General features: G+C 50.4%; 11 protein-coding genes across 11 annotated transcripts; 6 read left to right on the top strand and 5 right to left on the bottom strand.

Annotated features, from left to right (window-relative positions):
• Positions 1-830: 830 nt before the first annotated feature.
• TRUGW13939_05242 (uncharacterized protein) lies at positions 831-2,177 on the top strand (the record flags this gene model as incomplete). Its single annotated transcript, XM_035488406.1, has 3 exons — positions 831-1,251; positions 1,305-1,691; positions 1,747-2,177. 3 exons carry the CDS (start codon positions 831-833, stop codon positions 2,175-2,177), a joined length of 1,239 nt encoding a protein of 412 aa, XP_035344299.1.
• A 231-nt stretch (positions 2,178-2,408) lies between these two features.
• Positions 2,409-4,110, bottom strand: TRUGW13939_05243 (uncharacterized protein; the record flags this gene model as incomplete). The annotated part of the gene is made up of 2 exons (XM_035488407.1): positions 2,409-3,615; positions 3,683-4,110. 2 exons carry the CDS (start codon positions 4,108-4,110, stop codon positions 2,409-2,411), a joined length of 1,635 nt encoding a protein of 544 aa, XP_035344300.1.
• Positions 4,111-4,273: 163 nt separating this feature from the next.
• Positions 4,274-4,940, top strand: TRUGW13939_05244 (uncharacterized protein; the record flags this gene model as incomplete). Its single annotated transcript, XM_035488408.1, has 3 exons — positions 4,274-4,613; positions 4,671-4,738; positions 4,794-4,940. The coding sequence occupies 3 exons, from the start codon at positions 4,274-4,276 to the stop codon at positions 4,938-4,940; spliced, it is 555 nt and encodes a 184-aa protein (XP_035344301.1).
• A 748-nt stretch (positions 4,941-5,688) lies between these two features.
• Positions 5,689-7,198, bottom strand: TRUGW13939_05245 (uncharacterized protein; the record flags this gene model as incomplete). The annotated part of the gene is made up of 2 exons (XM_035488409.1): positions 5,689-6,705; positions 6,758-7,198. The coding sequence occupies 2 exons, from the start codon at positions 7,196-7,198 to the stop codon at positions 5,689-5,691; spliced, it is 1,458 nt and encodes a 485-aa protein (XP_035344302.1).
• A 2,119-nt stretch (positions 7,199-9,317) lies between these two features.
• TRUGW13939_05246 (uncharacterized protein) lies at positions 9,318-11,520 on the top strand (the record flags this gene model as incomplete). The annotated part of the gene is made up of 5 exons (XM_035488410.1): positions 9,318-9,454; positions 9,512-9,628; positions 9,689-9,878; positions 9,935-11,030; positions 11,087-11,520. 5 exons carry the CDS (start codon positions 9,318-9,320, stop codon positions 11,518-11,520), a joined length of 1,974 nt encoding a protein of 657 aa, XP_035344303.1.
• Positions 11,521-11,962: 442 nt separating this feature from the next.
• Positions 11,963-12,595, top strand: TRUGW13939_05247 (uncharacterized protein; the record flags this gene model as incomplete). Its single annotated transcript, XM_035488411.1, has 2 exons — positions 11,963-12,191; positions 12,258-12,595. The coding sequence occupies 2 exons, from the start codon at positions 11,963-11,965 to the stop codon at positions 12,593-12,595; spliced, it is 567 nt and encodes a 188-aa protein (XP_035344304.1).
• A 138-nt stretch (positions 12,596-12,733) lies between these two features.
• On the bottom strand, positions 12,734-13,877 carry TRUGW13939_05248 (uncharacterized protein; the record flags this gene model as incomplete). Its single annotated transcript, XM_035488412.1, has 2 exons — positions 12,734-13,378; positions 13,431-13,877. 2 exons carry the CDS (start codon positions 13,875-13,877, stop codon positions 12,734-12,736), a joined length of 1,092 nt encoding a protein of 363 aa, XP_035344305.1.
• Positions 13,878-14,133: 256 nt separating this feature from the next.
• On the top strand, positions 14,134-15,312 carry TRUGW13939_05249 (uncharacterized protein; the record flags this gene model as incomplete). The annotated part of the gene is made up of 3 exons (XM_035488413.1): positions 14,134-14,146; positions 14,201-14,456; positions 14,511-15,312. The coding sequence occupies 3 exons, from the start codon at positions 14,134-14,136 to the stop codon at positions 15,310-15,312; spliced, it is 1,071 nt and encodes a 356-aa protein (XP_035344306.1).
• A 202-nt stretch (positions 15,313-15,514) lies between these two features.
• On the bottom strand, positions 15,515-16,898 carry TRUGW13939_05250 (uncharacterized protein; the record flags this gene model as incomplete). The annotated part of the gene is made up of 3 exons (XM_035488414.1): positions 15,515-15,957; positions 16,011-16,510; positions 16,654-16,898. 3 exons carry the CDS (start codon positions 16,896-16,898, stop codon positions 15,515-15,517), a joined length of 1,188 nt encoding a protein of 395 aa, XP_035344307.1.
• A 222-nt stretch (positions 16,899-17,120) lies between these two features.
• On the top strand, positions 17,121-18,853 carry TRUGW13939_05251 (uncharacterized protein; the record flags this gene model as incomplete). Its single annotated transcript, XM_035488415.1, has 2 exons — positions 17,121-17,495; positions 17,552-18,853. 2 exons carry the CDS (start codon positions 17,121-17,123, stop codon positions 18,851-18,853), a joined length of 1,677 nt encoding a protein of 558 aa, XP_035344308.1.
• Positions 18,854-19,488: 635 nt separating this feature from the next.
• TRUGW13939_05252 (uncharacterized protein) lies at positions 19,489-20,860 on the bottom strand (the record flags this gene model as incomplete). Its single annotated transcript, XM_035488416.1, has 3 exons — positions 19,489-20,353; positions 20,416-20,630; positions 20,690-20,860. 3 exons carry the CDS (start codon positions 20,858-20,860, stop codon positions 19,489-19,491), a joined length of 1,251 nt encoding a protein of 416 aa, XP_035344309.1.
• Between the last annotated feature and the right edge of the window lie 1,127 nt (positions 20,861-21,987).

The following is a 21,987-nucleotide window of genomic DNA, read 5'->3' on the forward strand; positions in this document are numbered from 1 at the left end:
GGTTTCAAATGGCAAATGCCTTTTCTTTTTCCTGCTAATTTGTTTTTCTGCGCCTATCTTCCGTTGTAGCAGCTGCCAGCACCTCAAACAAAGCCCTTCTCGCGATAGACACTGCATGTTACATGTAATATCCTTGCGCTCGTCACACTCGACCAGCCACAACCAGAACCAAGGGGCGTTTTCGGCCTCCGACTTGACATGAAATCGGTCACATCTCGAAAAACAAATAAAAAGCCCCAAAAAGCCCCACCGCTGCTACGTCGTATACAGATCTGCTCACACAACGTTCTCAACGCTCTCCAACACCTCGTGGCATGACTCTTATCCCTTTCTCTCAGTCCCATGCAGCTAGTATATGCTCCTACTCACGGCCAGCTCGGTCGATCTCAGATCGCTCGTTCTATCGTCGTCTGATTCGGCAATGCGGTGCTTGTTGTACTGCAGGGGTTAAGCACGCAGCCCAATCACAGCCCAGGGATGCTGCTTATGTAAGGACATGTAGAATTGTTCGCTTTTTTTTTCTTTCTCGAAAGGCAGTAGAAGAGTAGAAACCTGTGTGAAGAGTCTAGCTTAAGCTGCTACCTGTCACCTCCAGTGTGGGTCTTGGTCTGGCTGCATGGGACAACTCAGGCGTAGTTATGACTTAAGTTTGACTAGACACGGTTGACCTTTTTGTCCCATTGTTAAAACCTCCGCCGACTGCAAACCACCACTTTTATATTCAATATATTGGAGGCAAAGCCATCCGATACGAAGGAACAGTTTGACTAAAAGTCTGCTGTTTAAAAAGAAGAAGAGAAAAGAAAAAAGCATATTTAAAAGCAATTACAATGTCGGACGACGAAGCCGACCCCGAGCTCGTCGAACTCCTTCGCCAGTCCCTAGGATTAGGCAAGAAGACTGGGCCTCCGCCTCCTGCGGACACAAAAGTCTTGCAGAATGCTCGCTTCATCTTTGACAACTCCATCGACGTGGCCTTGGACCCGCGAGGGACAAAAGCCGCCGCCAGGACCATATGGCAACAGATGCAGCAGAAGAATTACTCGGCCAAGTCGTGGTCAGAGCACGACCTCCACCCAAAGTCCAAGGACGAGAGCACAGTCGATTTCATCCTGACCATGGACCTGCTCAACTTCAGCTTTTGGTCGGCTGAGCCGGACGAGCAGAAGAGGTTTTCCATAGAGTATCGCGGGCAAAAGTGGACGGGATATTGGAGTCTGGTCGCTGCCTTGCAGAGGGCACTTGAGGAGGGTATGTTTTACTCTTTTGCATTTATTAATAATCTCATTCTGAACTCTGTCTAGATATCCCCATCACAAGCCCTGATTTCTGGCTCGACGAGGATGCCCTCACCGAAGACGTCCTCCGACATGTCTTCCGCTCCGCCACCGACGAAGAAATCCCTCTCTTGGAAGAGAGACTAGAATGTCTCCGCGAAGCCGGCCGCGTGCTGGACGAAAAATACGATGGCAGTTTCATCAACTGCATCTACGACGCCAACCAGTCTGCCGCGGCTTTGGTCAACCTCCTCGCCGACGATTTTGCCTGTTTCCGCGACGAGGCATCCTTTGACGGCCGCAGAGTGCGCTTTTACAAGCGCGCGCAGATCCTGGTTGCCGATCTATGGGCTTGTTTTGAGGGTGAATCGTTTGGCGAGTTTAATGATATTGACAAGATTACCATGTTTGCCGGTACGCCGTTTTCCACTTTTCCACTTTTATATTTGTATCCTACTGATATCACTAGATTACCGCATCCCTCAGATGCTCAATCAACTAGGCTGCCTGCTCTACTCGCCGCCTCTCGAAAGCCTCATTCGCCGCCTTCAGCCCATCGAAGTTGGCTCCAAGCGCGAGGTTGAAATCCGCGGCACGAGTATCTGGTGCATCGAGCTGATCAGGCAAGAAATCGAGCGTCTTCAGTCAGAGTCGGAGTTGCAATCTGCAAACTCTTCGCCGCAGTCAGAAGCAGCAGGAGAACAAGACAAAGAAAAAGATGAGAAAGACACAGCAGTAGCAGTAGCAGTATTGCACAATCCAGGAGAAAAGCCTCACGGCAGGAAATCGTACATTAACGCCATTCTCATCGACTTTTTTCTGTATGATTCGATGAAGGAGTTGGAGAGGGATGGTCAGGAGGCTATTCCGCATCATCGGACTCGGAGCATTTGGTACTAGACGGAGTGCATATATTTGCGTGTGTGTATTTGTGTGTGGCATATATTGATAGATCGTGTTCTGGTTGTTTTGTTTTTGCATCCAAGTATGGGTTTATGTATGGATATTGATAGATACGGTACAAGGGGCGTTGCGGAATACTGCTAAAAATTATCTTCACAATTGATAGGATCTCGGCCAACGTTGTTTCATAAACGTAGTCGGCTAGCATAAACTTCTTGGTATTAATAATTAAGCAGCAACAGCTTGCTTCTTGACGCTGGCCTTTCTCCCAATAGCACCTGCAGATTTATCCATACTGGCAATCCTTTTCATCATATCTGCCTTCCACTCCAAATAATCCTCTCTACGGTCCTCGCTCAAGTAATCCACTCGATCTTGCATCATCGTGCCTAGGCCCGGCAAAAGCGCCCCTTCTTTATTACTGCCAGCCTGTGCAAACAATTTCGTCCTTCGGCGTTTCGGCGTCGAAGCCTCCATAGGATCGTCATCTTCAAGCCCATGGCCATTCTCGTCGAGGAAATCATCGCTCCTTTGTCCCACTGATGGGATGTTGTCAAACCACTCTTGGCCCTTGGCCCAATTCTGGTCCATGATCAAGGCGATCCATGCGTCCACATCTTCGCCGTGACGCTTGTCTGTTGGCGAGAGACCAAGACTTGATAAAGCCGTTTGCCGCATTTCGGAAAACGTCTTTTTGTCCATTTTCTGGGACTCGTCGGGTGTAGGGGTTGATTCTGCGTTTGTATTTTCTGTGACTGGGCCGGGACTCCGGCGGCGCGCGAGAACGAGAAAGTAGACTGCCACCACAAGGGCCATGACTATTTCTTTGTAATCATCCGTCTTTTCTTCGCCAGGTGTGCGAAGGATTTCGAGAAAGTCCGAGGCTTCTTCGTCTAGTTTGCCAAATGCATCGTCGGTCATTGAAGAAAAAAAGTGGAGGATAGACGAGACACCGGTGAACATGTGGGGAGGTAGAGTCCTCGAAACTGGTGGGCGTGACAGCAAGCTCATACGAGGAGCTGGAGTAGATAGCGTCTTGCACACTGTCCGGACCGAAGGCATTACCCAGTCCGCTGCATCTTTGATGATATATGAGGTTTGTAGCGGATCTTCTTTGAATCGTGCACGCTTGACCGACGCTGTTTTTGATGGGGTGCCATTAGCACGGTCGTTTAACAAGTTGCTCCTTCGCGGTGTGGATTTTGACGGCGTATTATTTTGAAGTGTTCTTGCAGATGCGGTGTTAGATGGTGTCGCAGCGGTTTCTTTCCTTGGGGTTGTCGCAGCTCGTGATGGCGTTCTAGACCCAGCTTTACCTGCTGCTTTTGAACTTCCTCCAATTGAGTTATCTAGGAACGTATAAAGTTTTTTGTACACTCGTGGTGGGCATGGTGGATGACCGAGAAGAGGCGGAAGCTTCAACGCGCGTGCCAGCCTACATTTACAATGTCGTTAGCAATTTCATATTCGCTCTAGCTTCATGAAAAAAAAAGAAAAATTACCGTCGACAAGCGATTTCAGCGCAAGCAAATGGCCTCGCAATCTCTTCCTCCGGCTTTAAACTACTCGTGTAGCTGCGAGACTGCGCAATGAGCGACTGTGCGAGCGAGAGGAGCTCCGGAGGGATTTCATTAGCGTGTGTAGGGAGGAGCGTGGCGAGCACTTGCTCGACCGGCCGATTGTTCATTTTGGTGTCTTCCACAAAGTGTAAAGTTGAGCTGTTGAGCTGTTGAAGCTGGATGATCGGAGAGGAGAATTCCCAAAGCGGGTTATATTGGCTGAACCCCGACGCGCTTGGGCGCAACGCGGCAGGTGCCGGGCTAAACCAGATGCAGACCGATCGTTGCGGCGGCAACCGATGACATCGCAGCTCTCCACCACCGCTGCTGGAATAATCACCGTTGACATATATCTGCCTCAGGCCAGTCATCGACCCCGTGCAACGAACAAAGGAAATACATTTGTTAAACGAATATCACACAAATCCTCTTCATACAAGACAATCCAGTCAATCTTGGACCTTCCAGCCAAGCCCCGACAAGGACTTGATATCGTTGAGAACAACAGTCAATTTACGACCAATATCACCAGCCATGCCTCCTCGTCGGTCAAGCGGCCGCACTACCGGTCAACAGTCGACCCTGTCCTTTAGCAACTCGAGAGTTACAAAGCCGTCAGCGACAGCGGCCGCAAAACAGATAAAAGCAGAGCCGATCGCTAAAGAGATCATCAAGGAGGCAACATCTGATGCCTCCCGTGTGGTCCCTGTGGTGGAATCGCCAGAGCCTCCAGTGGCTGATATCATAACTGAAAAGGAAAAGGACGAACTCGACGAGCCCCAGACGGACGAGGACCGCAAAGCCTTGAAAGTGTCCGAGACCGCTATAAGAAATTACTGGACTGAGGAGGAGCGGAGGAGTTCTACACCGCGAGGTATGCTAGTTTTTCTTCATTCCCATACTTAATTTTCAATTGACTTGTTCCTTTCAGTCCACCAGAAACATCTCGATGTGGATGAGAAGATCCTTCGGCACTTTGATCTGTCATCTCAATACGGGGTATGTAATCACCTATTCCACCCGGTGTACCACCTTGCTAATACATACAATCCAGCCATGTATCGGCATCTCAAGAATCAGGCGGTGGCGACGAGCCAATATGCTCGACCTCGACCCGCCGATCGAGGTCCTGGCCGTTTTGTTGAAAGAGCGGAAAACTCCGGTAAAGGAACGTGCTTATGTGGATGAGCTTCTCTCGTGAGAAGAATTGAGTCTTTGGAATGGTGTACGATTTGGGAATGCACGTTATGTAATTATGCTATTTTTATTCAAGACTTGAATTCATACCCGGCGCCGGGGTGTTGCTGTTGGCCTTGTCAACTATTTTATATAGCCTTGTTAAATGTAGATCAACCGGCTTATATAGTATTACACACCACGAGCGCAAATGCCTATGAGCTACACGACGAATATCATCTAATAATAAAGTTCTAGCTTGACAAAAATTCCTTTTAGAAGATTGGACTTGTACAACCTATTTGTTTGCCTTTCTGCAAACAAACGACGAACACAGACGCCCAGTGGCGGTCCTTGCAAGGATGAAGTTGATACGGGTAATAAAATCGAGATGAGCTGGTAGTGTGTCAAAGGTCTAGTAAGAGAGAGCGGTCTCTAAATAGACGTCGGCGCTCAAAAGGGTAACCCTATACGCAGTATACTACATGGATCTACGAGGTTAAAAAGTATCAGTATACCGTCGATTTCTAACTCTAGTAACCCCGGCATACCCACCCTGGCTGCGTCTTTCGTTCCGAGTCGTCTCGTGTCTGTTTCTCCAATAACAGCGAAGAAATCCAATCATATACCATGCCATGCCCGTTAAAATTATTACAAACACCAGTACATGATAAGAGGCGGAAAATAAAAAAAAAGGGGGGGGAATTTCGTATGAAAAAAAATTAAAGAAGAGAAACGGGGCAACAGAACAAATATAAGAAAAACAAATTCGTCTATGCGGTGCCAAATTCCTTGATGTCGGTCTTCTTACCGCTGAGGGCAAGAGGAACGATACCACTGACGTGCATGTCAGGACCGTAGACGTGAATGTCGAGACCCAATTCCTCGCCGACACCCTTGATGTTCTTCAGACCCTCCTGGTAGTTAGGACCGGCACGGCGCACCCAGATCTGGACCTTGTGCTCGTTCAGAGTCGAGGCAACCTCGCGGAGAGCGCGGATGACACCCTTGAATGTGCTGGCGACGTTGGTGAAGTTGGCAATACCACCACCAATGAAAAGAACCTTGCCCTCGGGGTGTTGAGGGGCGCGCAGCATCAAGTCGAGCACAGTGCGGGTGTAGTTAAAGGTTTGGGTCTCAGTGGGCGCACCAGAGTATTCACCGTAGTTGGCAAGCTCACTGACATAGCCGGCCGAGGCGATAGCATCGGCGTAGACGACCGAGGCACCACCACCGGCAACCAGAGTCCAGATACGGCCTTGCGAGTTGAGGACAGTCAACTTCAACGAGGCACCGGTCTTGGCGTCCATGTCGGCGATGAACTTCTCTTCCTTGCTGAGTTCTCGGCCGAAAGGAGCGGGGAAATCCATTGGGGGACCAGCATCGATGTTCACTCTGCCATCACCCTTGGGGGCAGGCAGACCCAGAGCAGCCGGGCTGCGGGCGATCGCCCACTTGGTTCCACACTCGAACTCGGCGGTCTGGTCGAGCTTAGCGGCCAAATCGAGGAAGTGGACTTCAGCAGAAGTGGCATCGGCGTTAGGAATGACGACGAGGGGGTTGATTTCCAGGTAGGTGAACTGGCTGTCGACGTAGACGGCGTATAGGCGAGAGATGAAGTCAATCAAGACATTGTGGACGCCCTTGGGGACCTTCTTCAACAGAGCGCTGGCGATCTCATCGTTGGAGGGGAAGTTCTTGAGGTTGACAGGGACCAGCAGTTTCTCAGCCTTGGCGTCAACATCACCGACGTCAACACCACCCTCGTGGGTGAACAGAATCCAGTCACCCTGACATGTGTTAGTTGTGGCTGGCAATAACGTGAAGGGCATGGACGCTTACCTCGCGGACGGAGTTGATGTTGATGTAGTACTCAGTTTCCTGGGGATGGGGCACAAAGGGCTCGACCAAAAAGTGTCTCAAGACACCCTGGACAGTCTCAACCTGGATTTCCTTGCCGGCGCGGGCTTCGATCCAGGCGCGGGCATCGCTCCAGGACTTGTTGAGGGCGAGGAGGCCGCTCTTGCCTCGTCGCTTGATCAATTGATCTGGCTTGGCGACGAACTTGGCGTCTTTGGCCAGTAGCCATGGGTAGGTGGCCTCGGCCTGGTCGAGCACACCGCTGACATCGTCGCCCTCGGGGAAGAACAGAGAGGCCAGCTTGGGGGGAGGGTTGTGGGTAGCGGCGGCGGGGAGAGGAGTCGGCTTGATGACGGGGGCACGGGTGAGGTGGTAGTTGAGGATGGCCTTGCCGTCGGCCTCGAAGATAGATTTGGCGGACATGTTGAGGTGTGTGTGTGTGTGTGTGAGAGTGTGTATTTGGTTTGTTGATGGCAGCTAGGGGACGACGATATAACGGTCACCGCAATTCAGCAGATGCTCCCGAACAGCAATTGCGATGGGAGATGGTCTCTAGGAGGGGAACAGCGAGCAGCGAGCAGCGCAGAACAGAGCAGGGTATGGAAAGGGAACAAAAGCAGAAGTGGTATGCTGGGATGGAGTTGACGATTGAAGCCAGAGAGAGCAGAGCCGAAAAGCGTCGAGGGGCGGCAGAGCTGAGCAAGAGCGGGTGAGCTTGTCAGGCCGGTACGGGGCGTGACGGTCACGTAAGTAATACGGCGTATCTGGGTTGAGCTGGTCGAGGCGGTGGGGCCCGTTGAGACTCCACTCCCGGTGTGCTGTTGTACCATACCTGTATCACATTGTCATTTACTATTTAGTACTAACTCGCTGTTGGGGCATGCCGTTTGGCATTTTTTTGGCCTTTTTCACTCCATGTGTTTCTATCATTCTTCTAGGCGGTCAACATCCCAAGGGAAAAACCGGAAAGTCCCCGACCAGTTCTCGCGGGGACTTTTTTCTCCCTGTCACCAATCATGACAAGAACACCCCCCCTTCTGCAAAGCCGGCCGATAGCAAACTGCCTAAAACTCGTTAAAAAAAAAAAAAAAAAACTATCCCGTACAGTGCTACACTGTGCCTCTCCCGAGATAAGGTGCAGTGATCGTCTGCAGTAGATCGTGAGATGCTGCTACCCAGTTATCTGCTTAGTCTCGGCCACCGTCGAATCGCAAGGACTCGCATTGATGCTCTCGGCGTGGCATATCTCGTCATTATTGGGGCCCCCGTTTAGAGTCTTTAGATGTTGATATCTGCTGTCTAGTGCCTTGGTAGCCCCATCGACTCGGTATTATTATTACTACTATTATTATTGCTGCTGCCTGAGGATTTTTTTTTTTCCCACTTGGTTGTTTGGCCGAAGTCATGGAACGGAGTACAGAGTGCATAATAGCAAGTCATCGGACATGCACCTCTCGGGGTCCGCGAGACTGTTAGGGGCCAGCCACCGGGGAGATCGCCAATTGACGGGTCATTGTGCTAATAACTAGCACCTTTTGGTTCCTGGTGCTGGATTCTTCGATAAGTCGGGTGGGACTTCCTGACAGAGCGCTCGGGATCATCATGCTCATGCGACGTGCTTATGCCGAGCTCGGTGTCCGGTGCTTCTGATTGCATAATATAATCGCATTGTATGTGTAATTTTTGAAAATATCAAATATCAGATATGAAAATAATAGCAAGAATGCGTATACAAATAAAAATAAATATGCAATAGCTAAAATAGCAAAAATACAAAGACCCATGGGCCAGCCATCGCCCATTGGGGACGCTAGGCGGCCCTTGTTGGACTGGAGACTGTTGGATGCACCAACAAAAAAAAGATGTTGAAAAGCTGTCCAGCTCGGGCCATTTGCTTTTTTTTCTGTCCGATTTGTTGAATAATACAGTCAAAAATTCAATAGTGAACAGTAAATAGTAAATAGTAATAATAAGAAACATGAGAGCCATCATCATGATATTAAGAACCAATTAGTAGTTACTACCTGGGCTTGTGTGACTGGTAACCCTAAAAATAATAAAACATTTGCTCGAAAGTGAGGGACCATAATATTTTTTTTTTATTGTTATTGTATTATTTCTCGGAGGGGTCGTAATGGGTTTACCGGGTAAATTACCGTACTGTCACCCCGTACGCAGGGCTGTCTGGCGCTAGGGGCAGTCTTTTTCGGGCTGTTCCAGCTCATAGGAGCGCTCGTCTGTCCAGCTCTCCTCCTCTCCACTCCCTGCGACTTGCTACGATTACTCCCACTTGTGCTTTGCTTCAGATCGCACTGATTATTGCCTTCCTGTCGCCGCTCTACCATTTCCAAAGACACTGCCCTTTGCTTGTCTTGTTGATTGCAGCTGTTGCTGATTCCAGCCTTCTTTGCCATTTTTTGATCTACAGCAAGAGACGGGCCTGTTGACCGTTAGTTAAACCTCACTTGTGCCATCCAGCACTCCTCTTCTTTTTTTTGAGCACCCTGCTAACTCGTCCTGCTCCTACAGCACAGATTTCAGAATGCCTTCTCTCGCCCCTTCCAATGGCGGCGTCCAGAACGCCAACGATAACATCACCCGCTTCAACCCTCCTTCCCGCCTTTTGAGCCCCCTCGAGCAACACACTCTGTTCCACAACAAGACACGATGCTTTGTATAGTGAGTTCTACCTGTCTATACCCCCCCACCAGAATGCCAATTGACTCGAGAAACCAGCGGAATGCAACCCCGTGCCGTGCAGGGTATGCTCGACTTCGACTTCATCTGCAAGCGCAACTCCCCCTCCGTTGCCGGCATCATCTACACCTTCGGCGGTCAATTCGTCAGCAAAATGTAAGCCTTCATACTTGACCCCGCTCGTGTGCCGTCGACTAATGCGCTATTATCATACAGGTACTGGGGAACCAGCGAGACCCTTCTGCCCGTCTACCAAGACGTTGGCAAGGCGTTCGCCAAGCACTCTGACGTTGACACTGTCGTCAACTTCGCCTCTTCCCGATCCGTCTACAGCTCCACCATGGAGTTGATGGAATTCCCCCAGATCAGAACCATTGCTATCATTGCCGAAGGTGTCCCCGAGCGAGTATGTCCGAACCTCATCCCACTACTTCTAGAACTGGACTAATTATAACCTTGTAGAGGGCACGTGAAATCTTGGTTGTTGCCAAGGAGAAGGGCATTACCATCATCGGTCCTGCCACCGTTGGTGGTATCAAGCCCGGTGCTTTCAAGATCGGTAACACTGGTGGCATGATGGACAACATCGTTGCTTCCAAGCTCTACCGCAAGGGCTCCGTCGGCTACGTCTCCAAGTCTGGTGGTATGTCCAACGAGTTGAACAACATCATCTCCCAGGTGACCGACGGTGTTCACGAGGGTGTCGCCATCGGTGGTGACCGTTACCCCGGAACCACTTTCATCGACCATCTGCTCCGTTACCAGGCCGACCCAGAGTGCAAGATCCTGTTGCTTCTCGGTGAAGTCGGTGGTGTGGAAGAATACCGCGTCATCGAAGCCGTCAAGCAGGGCGTCATCACCAAGCCCATCGTTGCTTGGGCCATTGGTACTTGCGCCAGCTTGTTCAAGACCGAGGTTCAATTCGGTCACGCTGGAGCTTCCGCCAACTCTCACCTCGAGACCGCCGTCGAGAAGAACAAGACCATGAAGGATGCCGGATTCTACGTCCCAGACACCTTTGAAGATCTTCCTCAGGTTCTCGGTGACTTGTACGAGCAGCTCGTCTCCAAGGGCACCATCACTCCCCAAAAGGAGCCCGTTCCCCCCAAGATCCCCATGGACTACTCGTGGGCCCAAGAGCTGGGTCTCATTCGTAAGCCCGCCGCTTTCATCTCCACCATTTCCGACGACCGTGGCCAGGAGCTGCTGTACGCTGGTCTCCCCATCTCCGATGTCTTCCGGGAGGACATTGGTATCGGTGGTGTCATGTCTTTGCTCTGGTTCCGTCGCCGCTTGCCTCCTTACGCTAGCAAGTTCCTTGAGATGGTTCTCATGTTGACTGCCGACCACGGTCCTGCCGTGTCTGGTGCCATGAACACCATCATTACCACTCGTGCCGGCAAGGATCTGATCAGTGCTTTGGTCTCTGGTCTGTTGACCATTGGTTCTCGTTTCGGTGGTGCCCTCGATGGTGCCGCTGAGGAGTTCACCAAAGCCTTTGACCGGGGTCTCAGTCCTCGTGAATTCGTCGACACCATGCGCAAGGAGAACAAGCTGAGTATGTTTTTTTTCCCTTCCTATTTTGTCTTTTATTGTACTAACATTTTGGAACAGTCCCCGGTATCGGCCACAAGGTCAAGTCCCGCAACAACCCCGATCTCCGTGTTGAGTTGGTCAAGGAGTACGTGACCAAGAACTTCCCCAGCCACAAGTTGCTCGACTACGCCGTTGCTGTCGAGACTGTCACAACCTCCAAGAAGGATAACCTGATTCTCAACGTCGACGGTTGTGTTGCTGTCTGCTTCATCGACTTGATCCGCAACTCTGGTGCCTTCTCGGCCGAGGAGGCTGAGGACTACCTCAAGATGGGTGTCCTGAACGGTCTCTTCGTTCTCGGACGTAGCATCGGTCTGATTGCTCACTACCTCGACCAGAAGAGACTGCGCACTGGCCTGTACCGTCACCCATGGGACGACATCACCTACCTGCTCCCCAGCGTGTCCAAGGGCGCTCCTGGTGCGGAGGGCCGTGTCGAGGTCAGCCTCTAAGCATGGTCTGGTGGTTATTAAGCATATAATTTCTTTTCTTCTTTCTTGATCTTTTCTCCCCGATATCCGCGCCGACCTTTTTGTCAGCATTCATGCCTTTCTGTTTCTCAACCTCGTTGAGTTGATATTCAACCGGGGTTCTCTTTTCTATACGATGTAGTCTTGTACGCTGGCATGATAGGGACGGAAGATGAGGTACGCATGTACTTGGCGTAGAATATTTAATTATGGGTAGACGATAATTGCAACGAGTTGACTATTATTTTTTGTTTGTTACAAGTAGATACAAAAAGCGGGGTGTTTCCTTAGTACATCTAATGTAAAGAGCTGCAGCCTGCAGGGCAATTAAGCTTCGGCGGGCGATCTAATACTTACCTCCGCGGCATCCACGATTTCAACGTCGACACAGCACAACACAACGCAGCACAGCACAGCCCTCACAATGGTACGCATAAAGCACCGCTACCTCCTAGTCGACATTCTGTACCCTGAATACTCCAAATCTTTTTCGTCGTTATCATCAACCCCCCACCATTTAAAATTTCACCAACCGACCGCAGACACCCTCACACCGGGTCTATTCAGCAAACTCTTGCGCGACACAGTCTCTGACCTGTTTGGCGACTATGGCGTCGGAAAACTCGGCGGCGCTTCGTCGGGGAATTTAATCAGTATGTCTTCCTTTTTTTTTTTTCTACGTTCTTGTGTGTTTCTTGTTTTAATGATGGCTGGTGTAGTAAAATATTTGTCGCCCGCGACGTCAACGCTGATAATCCGCTGTCCGCGAGCTGCATACCGTCTCGTATGGGCTGCGCTTACATATATGAACTCTGTGCCGATTTCAACAAACACAAAACACAAGGAGACTCGAACTGCCGTGTTCCGCGTGGTCAGGGTATCCGGGACCATGCGCAAGGCCGAAGAAGAGGCGATTCGGAGAGCGAGGAGGGAAGTGTTGAGAACCAAGGGGGCGGTGAAACAAGGGTTGGATGGGTTGTTGGGGGGGATTATTCAAGGGGGAGAGGAGGGAGAGGATTTTATTGCGTTGGATGTTGATGAGGATGATGAGGATTGATTTGGTGAGCCTTTTTTTTTTATTGTACAGTAATAAAGATAGAGATACCCCCCGTCGTAATGATCATGATTTGTCCGTTTCCAAATGCAACGCTAAATGCATAAACTTTCTAAACCAAAAAAGAACCAAAAAAAAAGTTCAATATTTCCGTACAACCTTGCTGCCCCCCGCAGATACCATATTCTGAAGCTCGAGCTCCTCGGCATCCTCCTGGGCACGACGGGCTGCAGCGTCTCTCTCCTTGGCCTCTGCTTCGAGCTGGTTCCGCTCATGCTCATCGTACTCGTCTTTAGCGTCGATCCATCTCTCCTGCACATCCTGAATTTCCAGATTGCCCCATCCTTCTCGCACAGCGACCTGCCATATCGTATCATTCGCGCCCTCGGCGGGGCCGAACGCGTAGCCGCTTGCGCGGTCGATGACTTGCAGCAAATGCATCATGCTCTTCTTGTCCTCGACGGCTAGGGTTTCGAACGCGACGAGGGCGAATTCCTGGACAAGGTCCACGATGGCGTTGTTTAGGGGCCCGAATTTCTCGTGCGAGAATCGTGACGACTCTTCGGCCTGTAGATGCGGGAGAAGGTAGTTGAGATCTTGCACTTCGGTGTAGAAGTCTAGGTTGAATGGTAGCGGTGAGTAGTTGGTCAGATTGTCGACTTTGGTGAGCACGTTGATGTGTGGGAGATCCATCTGGAGCATCGATCTTAGAGAGAGGATGAGCGCGGATATGTACATGGACGGGAGGGTGAGGCAGTATGAATCGACAAGGTGGATCACTATTAACTGCACTGTATCAGCATAAATCCATATAGCTTATATGAAATTTGGTGCATACTCGGTATCCCAGTTTTGATATTTGAAAGAATATGTTTCGCAGTGACGAGTGGTGTGTGAATAGCTCGACCTGACCAGGACAGTCAAACAGGACATAGTCATCTGCTCCAGGATTCTCATTAGACACAATATATTCAGAAACGTGCAGTATAAGCTCACCCCCTAGTCCCTTCAACCCCTCCTTCAGCCAGTCAAAGTTATTCTCCAGCTCTTCCAGCGCATACAGAACCCCGCCATTCGGCCCAAGCGCGTCCTCCTCCATGATCTCTTCCAAGGTGACCAGGTCCCGCACGTCCAGCGCGCATGGATAGGACGTCTTATCATTTGCCGGGTCGATGTTCACGATTGAGCACTTGCGGCCGATTGCCCCCATAAACTGGTGCATTCCATTGCAGTACGTCGATTTCCCCGCTCCGGGGGGTCCGATGACGAGCTGAGCAAAGGGCATTTCTGTGCGAGGTCTCCCGGAGACAAAAAAAGCCGTAAATTTATAAAAATATCCTCTTTGAGGTTGATTCTATTCACGTATATAAATCGATGTGAAATCGAGATTGGTGAGCTCATCCAGATGTTGGTTATTTTGTCTCGGGCGGTATTTGCTGGCAGAAAATTGTCCCGCGACGTCAAGGTCCAAGATCGGCCAATTGCCGAGTGAAGCTCCTACAAAACATTCAATTTGCCTGCATTTACTCACCACCGACGCAATGTCGCATTCTAGTAAATCCCCTAACTGCGAATGTCTATTGGCCCAAAAAACTAATTGCCCTTTAGATCAGATTATCGTTGCAACACCCCCCACGGACGCGATTTCTGCGATCAAATTCTCTTCTGATCCAGACTCCACTCGGCTGGTAGTTTCCTCCTGGGATAAGAATGTTTACCTGTACGATTTGCGAGACGAGAATGGGGTTGTTGGTCCAGGGAAACTTCTTCAGAAGTTTGAACATCGAGCACCCGTGCTAGATGTTTGTTTCGGCGCAAATGAAGATGAGATCATCACCGCGGGCTTGGATTGGGATGTGAGAAAGTATGAGCTTTGTTTTATAGCTTATTGGGTCTGCTTGCTAATGGAAAATTCCAGAATTGATGTCAATACCTCCACGCAGACCGTCCTGTCCAGCCACGAAGCTGGCGTCAAATCGGTAGTGTACAGCAAAGAACATTCAATCGTCATATCTGCTTCCTGGGACTCGACGCTGCACGTCCACCGATTGAACGCCGATTCCACCCCGGCGGTTATTCCTCTTCCCTCTAAACCCTTCTCCCTCTCCGTCTCGCCTACAAAGCTTGTCGTCGCAATGGCTTCTCGGGCGCTCCACATTTACGATCTCAAATCCCTCGCCATGATATCCGACCAAGCCGACTTCCAACCCCCTTCTGTTAACAAAGTCGAAATCGAACCCTGGCAACGGCGGGAAAGCAGTCTCAAATTCATGACTCGAGCTGTTGCATGCATGCCCGACGACGCAGGCTATGCTTCGTCGAGCATCGAGGGGCGAGTCGCCGTGGAGTGGTTTGATCCTTCGACAGAATCACAAGCGCGCAAATACGCATTCAAATGCCATCGAAAACCCGTCGACGATGTAGATGTTGTCTACCCGGTCAACGCCCTCTCGTTTCATCCCGTTTTCGGCACTTTTGCGTCGGGTGGTGGCGACGGTGTGGTTGCATTGTGGGATGGCATTGCGAAGAGGAGGATTCGCCAATATCAGAAATACCCAGCCAGTGTTGCCGCACTCAGCTTTAGCTCAAGCGGGAAATATCTCGCTGTCGCTGTCAGTCCCGGCTTTGAAGATGGCCAGGACGATGTCGACCCTAGCACCGTGCAAATATTTGTACGCGAGCTTGGTGAGGTTGAAGCAAAGGGCAAGGGGCCTAAGTAAAACAAAAGAAGGTAAAAAGCGCTTGTAGTAATTTTATGATTTGTTCATTGGCGGGCTGGCGAATTTGGACGGTGTCTCGTCGTTTTTTTAAAGGCAAGGTTTACATGTAAATATGACATATGGATTTGAGAAAATAAAAGATCTGTCTCACGGTGCATCTATATGTTTAATATGTATTCTTTGCACAACCAGAAAATATCTTTCAAGGCGTCGCCTTTCGCACCGTGACGGAGCCGTCTGGCATACCAAAATACGCAGCAACAGGCTTCTGTCCACCAACAGCTCCTACAGCTTGGGCTTGAGGGCCTGTGAGTCCGTAGAAAATACCAACTTCCAAGACACCAGGGATTGCCTTGATTTTCTGGGCTAGAGTTGCGACTTCCCAAACTCCATTCTTGCCGCTACCGTCTTTCCCAGCTTGAATGTCTGTCGTGGTTAGCAGCGGAGGAAAAGGAGCGTCGACGATGAAAAATCCCTGGTCTGTCTTGAGGGGACCCTCCTTGCCAAGGACGTTGAGGCGCACTGTTGGGCCCTCGCTGCCCAATTCTCGAAGCTTGCGAAGAACACGAAGAGCGGCAATCGGGGCAACTTCAATAGGGATATATGCCCAGTTTGTAAGAAGGCGACTTTGGAGCTTTCTCGAGTCTGCCATAGAGATCAGTCACAGGGCCTCAATATCAATGTATAAAAATACGTACCAGCAACGCAGATAAACTCCTTTGCCTGAAGCGCGACAATCTTCTCCTGGAAGAGACACGCTCCGCCACCCTTGATGCAGTTCAAGTCATCATCTATTTCATCGGCTCCGTCGAACGCAATATCAAGGACAACTCCTTCCGGGATGGCATCAAACTCAACGGCCGTCAATCCGGCACTAGTGACGAGTTGTTTTGATTGATAGCCGGTAGGAACGAACTTGGTCAGCGTCGTGTCGGTGCCTGAGTTTTTTATAGCTTCGACAACGTAGACAATAGTCGTGCCACTTCCAATGCCCACCCATTTCGCGTTGGTCGGGTAATGGTTCTGGACTGCGGCGGTTGCAGCTGCGCGCTTTGAAGCCTCGACAGCGGCCATGTTTGAGTATATCCGTCTGCTGGAAGTTTCGAACGAAGTTTTTGGAGGGATGCTCTTAATGTGTTCCGTCGAGGAAATAAGTTGGTTCGGAGTCAACCGGGGGACTGGGCGAGCTTTGAACAGTCTAGATGAACCGTCAGCAACCAATTCACGGATTAAGTGACCACTGTTAAGAACTAGGCGGTTCCCCGCATAGAGTGTCACATCTTCATGGAAGCTGTCAAAACAGGGTTCTAGAGTGTCTCCCCCACTCGCAGACTCACTCACATAGGGAAGCGGATGGTGGGAGAGAGAAGTGCAATTGACCTCATCAAGAAGGATGGACCGATAATGGGTGCTGTAGCGACGAGACACCAAGCATGTTCCCGAGTAGAACACGGAGAAGAGGCCGGAATTGCACACCGAAGACCGCGCGATTGATGAAGCTGATCGAGCCTGGCGGGGCATTCCGGGAGTGCCTGAAGCCTGAGGCTGTGAATGGCCTGACGCTTCCCGTCAGCGTCATTGCGCATCCCGCCGGAGCACAGTCGGCCCGGCACGCGGCCTCTCGTTTCGGGACTAGCGCAGTCTAGCTCCAGATTAGCTCAGCTGCCTTCCCCGCTCGGCGTCAAGCAACTAACTATACAAGCAAACTGTAAGTTTATTCAACCAAGCTTACTCCTGCGCCCTCTTGCAGCTTTTTTTTTTTTTTTCACTTCATTCCATCCCGGCTCCGACCGGCCGGCTGCTTCACCATGACAGACGGCTTCCCCGTCGCTCTTGTGGGCCCCTCGTCCAAGGAGAGGAGATATGACCGCCAGCTACGACTATGGGCTGCCAGTGGACAACAAGCCCTGGAGCAGTCTCGAGTGCTCCTCGTCAACTCTGACGGTTTTATTGACGGCTCCAATACACCTGTTGGCGGCGTTGCTGGCGTCGAGACACTAAAGAACCTCGTCCTACCAGGTGTGGGCGGCTTCACGATAGTCGATCCCGCTGTTGTGAGCGAAACTGATCTGGGAATCAACTTTTTCCTTGAAGAGAGCAGCCTGGGCAAGCCACGAGCGCAGGAAACTTGCACTTTCTTGAAGGAGCTTAACCCAGACGTAGATGGGGACTTTAAGACTGAGGTTGGTCTTACGAAACTTTTACTCTATTTGCTGACTGACTTCTCTCCTCTCCATAGCCAATCTCAGAACTTCTTCAACATCCTGATTTTCTTCAAAACTATAAACTGGTGATAGTCTCAGGCCCGATTAAGCGATCCTCTCTAGACGCCATTACATACTCGGCAGAACAAGTCGGCATTCCTTTGATCTACGTTCGCTCTGTTGGATTCTATTCCTCTTTCTCGTTACAGCTTCCCGTAGAGTTTCCTATAGTCGAAACTCACCCAGACCCAGAATCCACACAAGACCTGCGTTTAGTCAATCCATGGCCTGAGCTGCATGCTGCACTTTCGCAAGTTACCGACCTCGAAGCGTTGGACGACCATGATCATGGCCACGTGCCTTATATCTTGATCTTATTACACTACTTGGAAAATTGGAAATCCGAACACGAGGGCAAAGCACCAGAAACTTACAAGGAAAAGACAGCCTTTAGAGAGTTGGTGCGATCTGGCGCAAGGACAAACACCCCAGAGGGAGGGGAGGAGAACTTTGATGAAGCCGTGGGTGCAGTACTCAAGTCCATCAATCCATGGTCATTACGCAGTAACATTCGAGAGATCTTTGAAATGGAACAATGCACCGATCTGAACGCCACGTCCGACAACTTCTGGATTATTGCTTCCGCGCTAAAGGCGTTCCATGCCAAATATGGCGTCCTTCCCTTGCCCGGATCCGTTCCGGACATGAAGGCCAAGTCGGCCGATTACATCGCCCTCCAGAACATATACAAAACAAAAGCACGCCAAGACGTGGACGAAGTTTTGAGCACCGTTCGTTCCATCGAGGCGCAGCTGGGAACCCGAACTGTACCCGTGACCGAGAAAGAGGTCGAGGTTTTCAGCAAAAACGCATCTCACGTCAAGGTGATTCGCGGGCGTCTGGTACCTCAAATCTCTGCCAAGGCCGGACAAACGCTCAAAACCATTCGCAACAGCTTTGGCAACCCTGACTCGGCGATTGCCAAATATGTCGCATTTGAAGCCTTGGATATCATCGTCGATGGAATCCAGAACGGACACCTCCCTTCGACCGCGCTCGATGACGATGCTACTTGGAATGCAACAATAGAGCGCCTATTCACTACTATCGCAGAAGGCGACGACTCGGCAGTCGAGGGAGAAAGCCACGAACGCGTGCTGAAGGCTGCACAGGAAATACGCCGTACCGAGGGCGGAGAACTACACAATATCTCGTCTTTGACGGGAGGATTGGTTTCGCAAGAAGCACTCAAGGTGCTGACGAGACAATATGTGCCGCTAGATAATACATGCATCTTCGACGGCATCAGTAGCGGCAGCGAAATGTTTCGCCTGTGAAAAAATGCCCCAAAACCCCTTAAAATTTTCCATGCAATTCAAGCCAGCTCTACGATGTAACGAAATAGATTAGCTCTCACTACAATCTCATGAAGAACCGGCAAACCGGGCCTGAGAAGAAAAAAAGACTTTCAAGCATATCCTCAATTCCTAAGCTCCTTTGGTATACAAGAAAAGATCTTAAATGTCTTTCGTCCTTAGATTTCGACCACAAGTAAACCTGCGCCAATCAATCAATGCGCCCAAAAACAACAACCAACCAAAAAAAAAGTCAAATAACCCCCAGCCCTTGGGAGTATCCTAGCTTATAATGACAACAACAAATCAAGTGTTCTTTGATCCCCAAATGCAAGGGTATTGTACAGTAAAAGGATCATATATGAAGAAAAGAATCGAGCCTTTGGGGTATGAAAAGAGCCGTCAAGGTCTGAATATGAAAATGAATAATGAAAAATGAAGAATGAAGAATAAACGTAAATGTGCTGTTTTGATACATTGCAGGATGAAGATGAGGAGTACGGGACAAAATAGGAGGTGAGCAAGTGCTATGCCGGGACCAAGTTCGACAGCATAAACCCCCTGCCCGGTGAATATGAGGAAATAATATAAAGGGCATCACGGCGGGGGAGCCGGGTTCATGACGACTTTCTAGTAATTTCGGTTTTGTCGTTCTTTTCAAGACCAACGATGTCTGGCCATTGGTCCTCGAGTTCGGGATCCCCAACAATCAGTTTGGGTATACTCAAACGTGCACTGTATCTGATGTTTTCTGAGAAAGCGACTTCGACAGGTGCGTCAAGATGTTCCGAGATATCGCTGTGGTAAGAAGAGAGACCGACAGGACGATGATGATTAAACAGGCCGGGTTCGACCGAAAGGCAGACTGCGCCCTTAGGGCGTTCATTGACACCTTCGCAGATATCACGCAGCATAATATCGTATGGGCCGTCAAATTTTCCCACGCCCATTTCGTAGAGAATGCGACGTGCACCTCGCTGTGAAACAGCATAGCCCAGAGAGCAGATTTGCCCCATGACGTGATGAGTTGTCCGCGTGTGATCGGGGAATATTTCGCGAGGATCCAGTTCTTGCTCCATAACATTCAGATAATGGTTTTCCGGGACGGTGTCGTCATTATACTGGATAACTCGACCGCGGGGTAGTGTTTTGGATAGCTTTGCCTTGTCCTTATCTTTTAGGTTAATATTCGGAGCTTCGGTGCCACAATGGCCGATCCACAGCACATCCCAGTCGTCGCCGTATGGGGAAACTTGTGGCAAAACGGTTCGGGGGAGCTGGGCAAAGTTCATGAGTTCAGGTTGGCCACCTTCCGAGGGGTCGTAGAAGGTCGGATCCGCGTAGGAAGCCTTGGAGCCGGCGAGAGGCTGTGTTAGGGTGCGGGTTGCCTTAGCAAAGTCAGACATTTGGTCATGAATGCGGAGGTCCCAGTCGGCGTCGTCCTCGAGAATGAGTGCGGAATCTAGATTGTTTTCAACGACGCTGCAAAGAATATATCAGCATCCCGCGTCCCAGGTGTAGCTGTGAATGAAACAGCGACTTACGCCCTGATCGCATTCAAGTGCCCTCTCCAGCTGCCAATGTTGCCGGACAGCAGGGTGACGTGACTTGCTGGAGGTGGTAGGGCCCTGTCGGGCACCTCATCTCCAGTCACTCCATCAATGTACTCCACATCTACACCGTTCAGAGCCGACATTAAAGAAAGGGCATCGCGACGATCCGATCGTACGGGTAGGTTGATTACATAAATAGCGCCAAACTGTGATGGAGAAGAACTGTCAGTCTGGCAGTTAGCCCAAGCAGTTGGGAGACACATACCCCGAGGGTAGAATTCCTTGCGTCTTCAACTAAACCTTTGGCCGAGGTACGTCGTCCGCGTGACGAACTTGTTTGCGGTTGTCCAGAGGGCTGGTATAATAAGAATAACAGGCCAAAGAGAAGACAGGCGGCGACGACGGCCTGGCCCAGGAGTCGCCCCGGCCCTGGCATAGCAGCGAATGTCTTATGTCGTGAACGAGCGAGCGAGAGAAGCGTCTGGCGAGACGAAGAGAAAACGGTGTTCAGTCGTGCGTGGCCACCGGTTGCGGAATTGTAAGGAACGGCTGCATGTCACAGAGGCCACGAAATTTGGGAAGATGCGCACGCGAGGAGGAGAGGACAAAAAAGCAAGAAGGTTGATTAGAAGCCCCCAGTACGGAGTCGTAGTAGTAGTCTCTTTCCTTGAGACGGGGCCACGGGACAATCTGTGGAGAAAACCGGGCTGATTGGACGAACCGCAATCACGTTGACGAGAAGAAGCTCCGCACCCACGTTGATAGGCGAAACTAGGGGAAGTTCACTGCGACCACGGACTTGACACCTGGCCATTTCGCCCCTGATCGTTTTTCGAAGGGCTGAATTTTGAAGGGATTCAGAGGAGCAGCCCCCAATCTGCAGCTACTGTCGTCGCCAATGAATGATGTGATCGATGCGCGCATTATTAATTGTCCGTTGATGTTGCGCCGCAGTTTGTATGTAGCACACTACTAACGGCTCTGTGCTTCTCGACTCTCTCTAGCCCTATATGCACGTTTAGTCTCCGTCAGGTCGGGTCAGGTAACGTCAGTGGCAGTCTTGCATACCTTGAAGTGCTCGGTCTTGTATGAGTGAGTCGCGTTGTAGTTGTTGCTGTTGCAAGAATGAGAAGTAAAAGAAGACGTGATAAAAGTAGAAGATGTAAGGATTGTGTTCTGAGGCAGGAGCGTCCCCTGGCACCTTCCTAGTTTGGAAGGAGAGCACAACCCGCAACGTCACGGACGCTGCAGAGCGACTCCCGGATCCAAACCGATCAAGACTCTACCAAACACGTCTTTTCAATACCCTCTTTGAATTGAGGCTGTCTTGAAGAAGTAATTTGTTTGCACTCATGACGCAGACACTCGACTTCTCTCTGCGCTGCAACACCCTGACTTGTCGGGCTGCTTTGAATGAGCGAGCTGTGGTGACTACTTGTTCGTCTGTGAACCCCTCTAAGTCAATCCATGCATCAATTGGCATTGCTAAACAAAGCCTGGTTCCCTAAAACAGACACATCTTTTGTCTTTCCTGTGCAGAAAGCCTTGGTCTCTCCAAGCCGA

This window comes from Talaromyces rugulosus, chromosome III (assembly GCF_013368755.1).
Source record: "Talaromyces rugulosus chromosome III, complete sequence".
In the NCBI taxonomy this organism is placed as follows: Eukaryota; Fungi; Ascomycota; class Eurotiomycetes; order Eurotiales; family Trichocomaceae; genus Talaromyces; species Talaromyces rugulosus.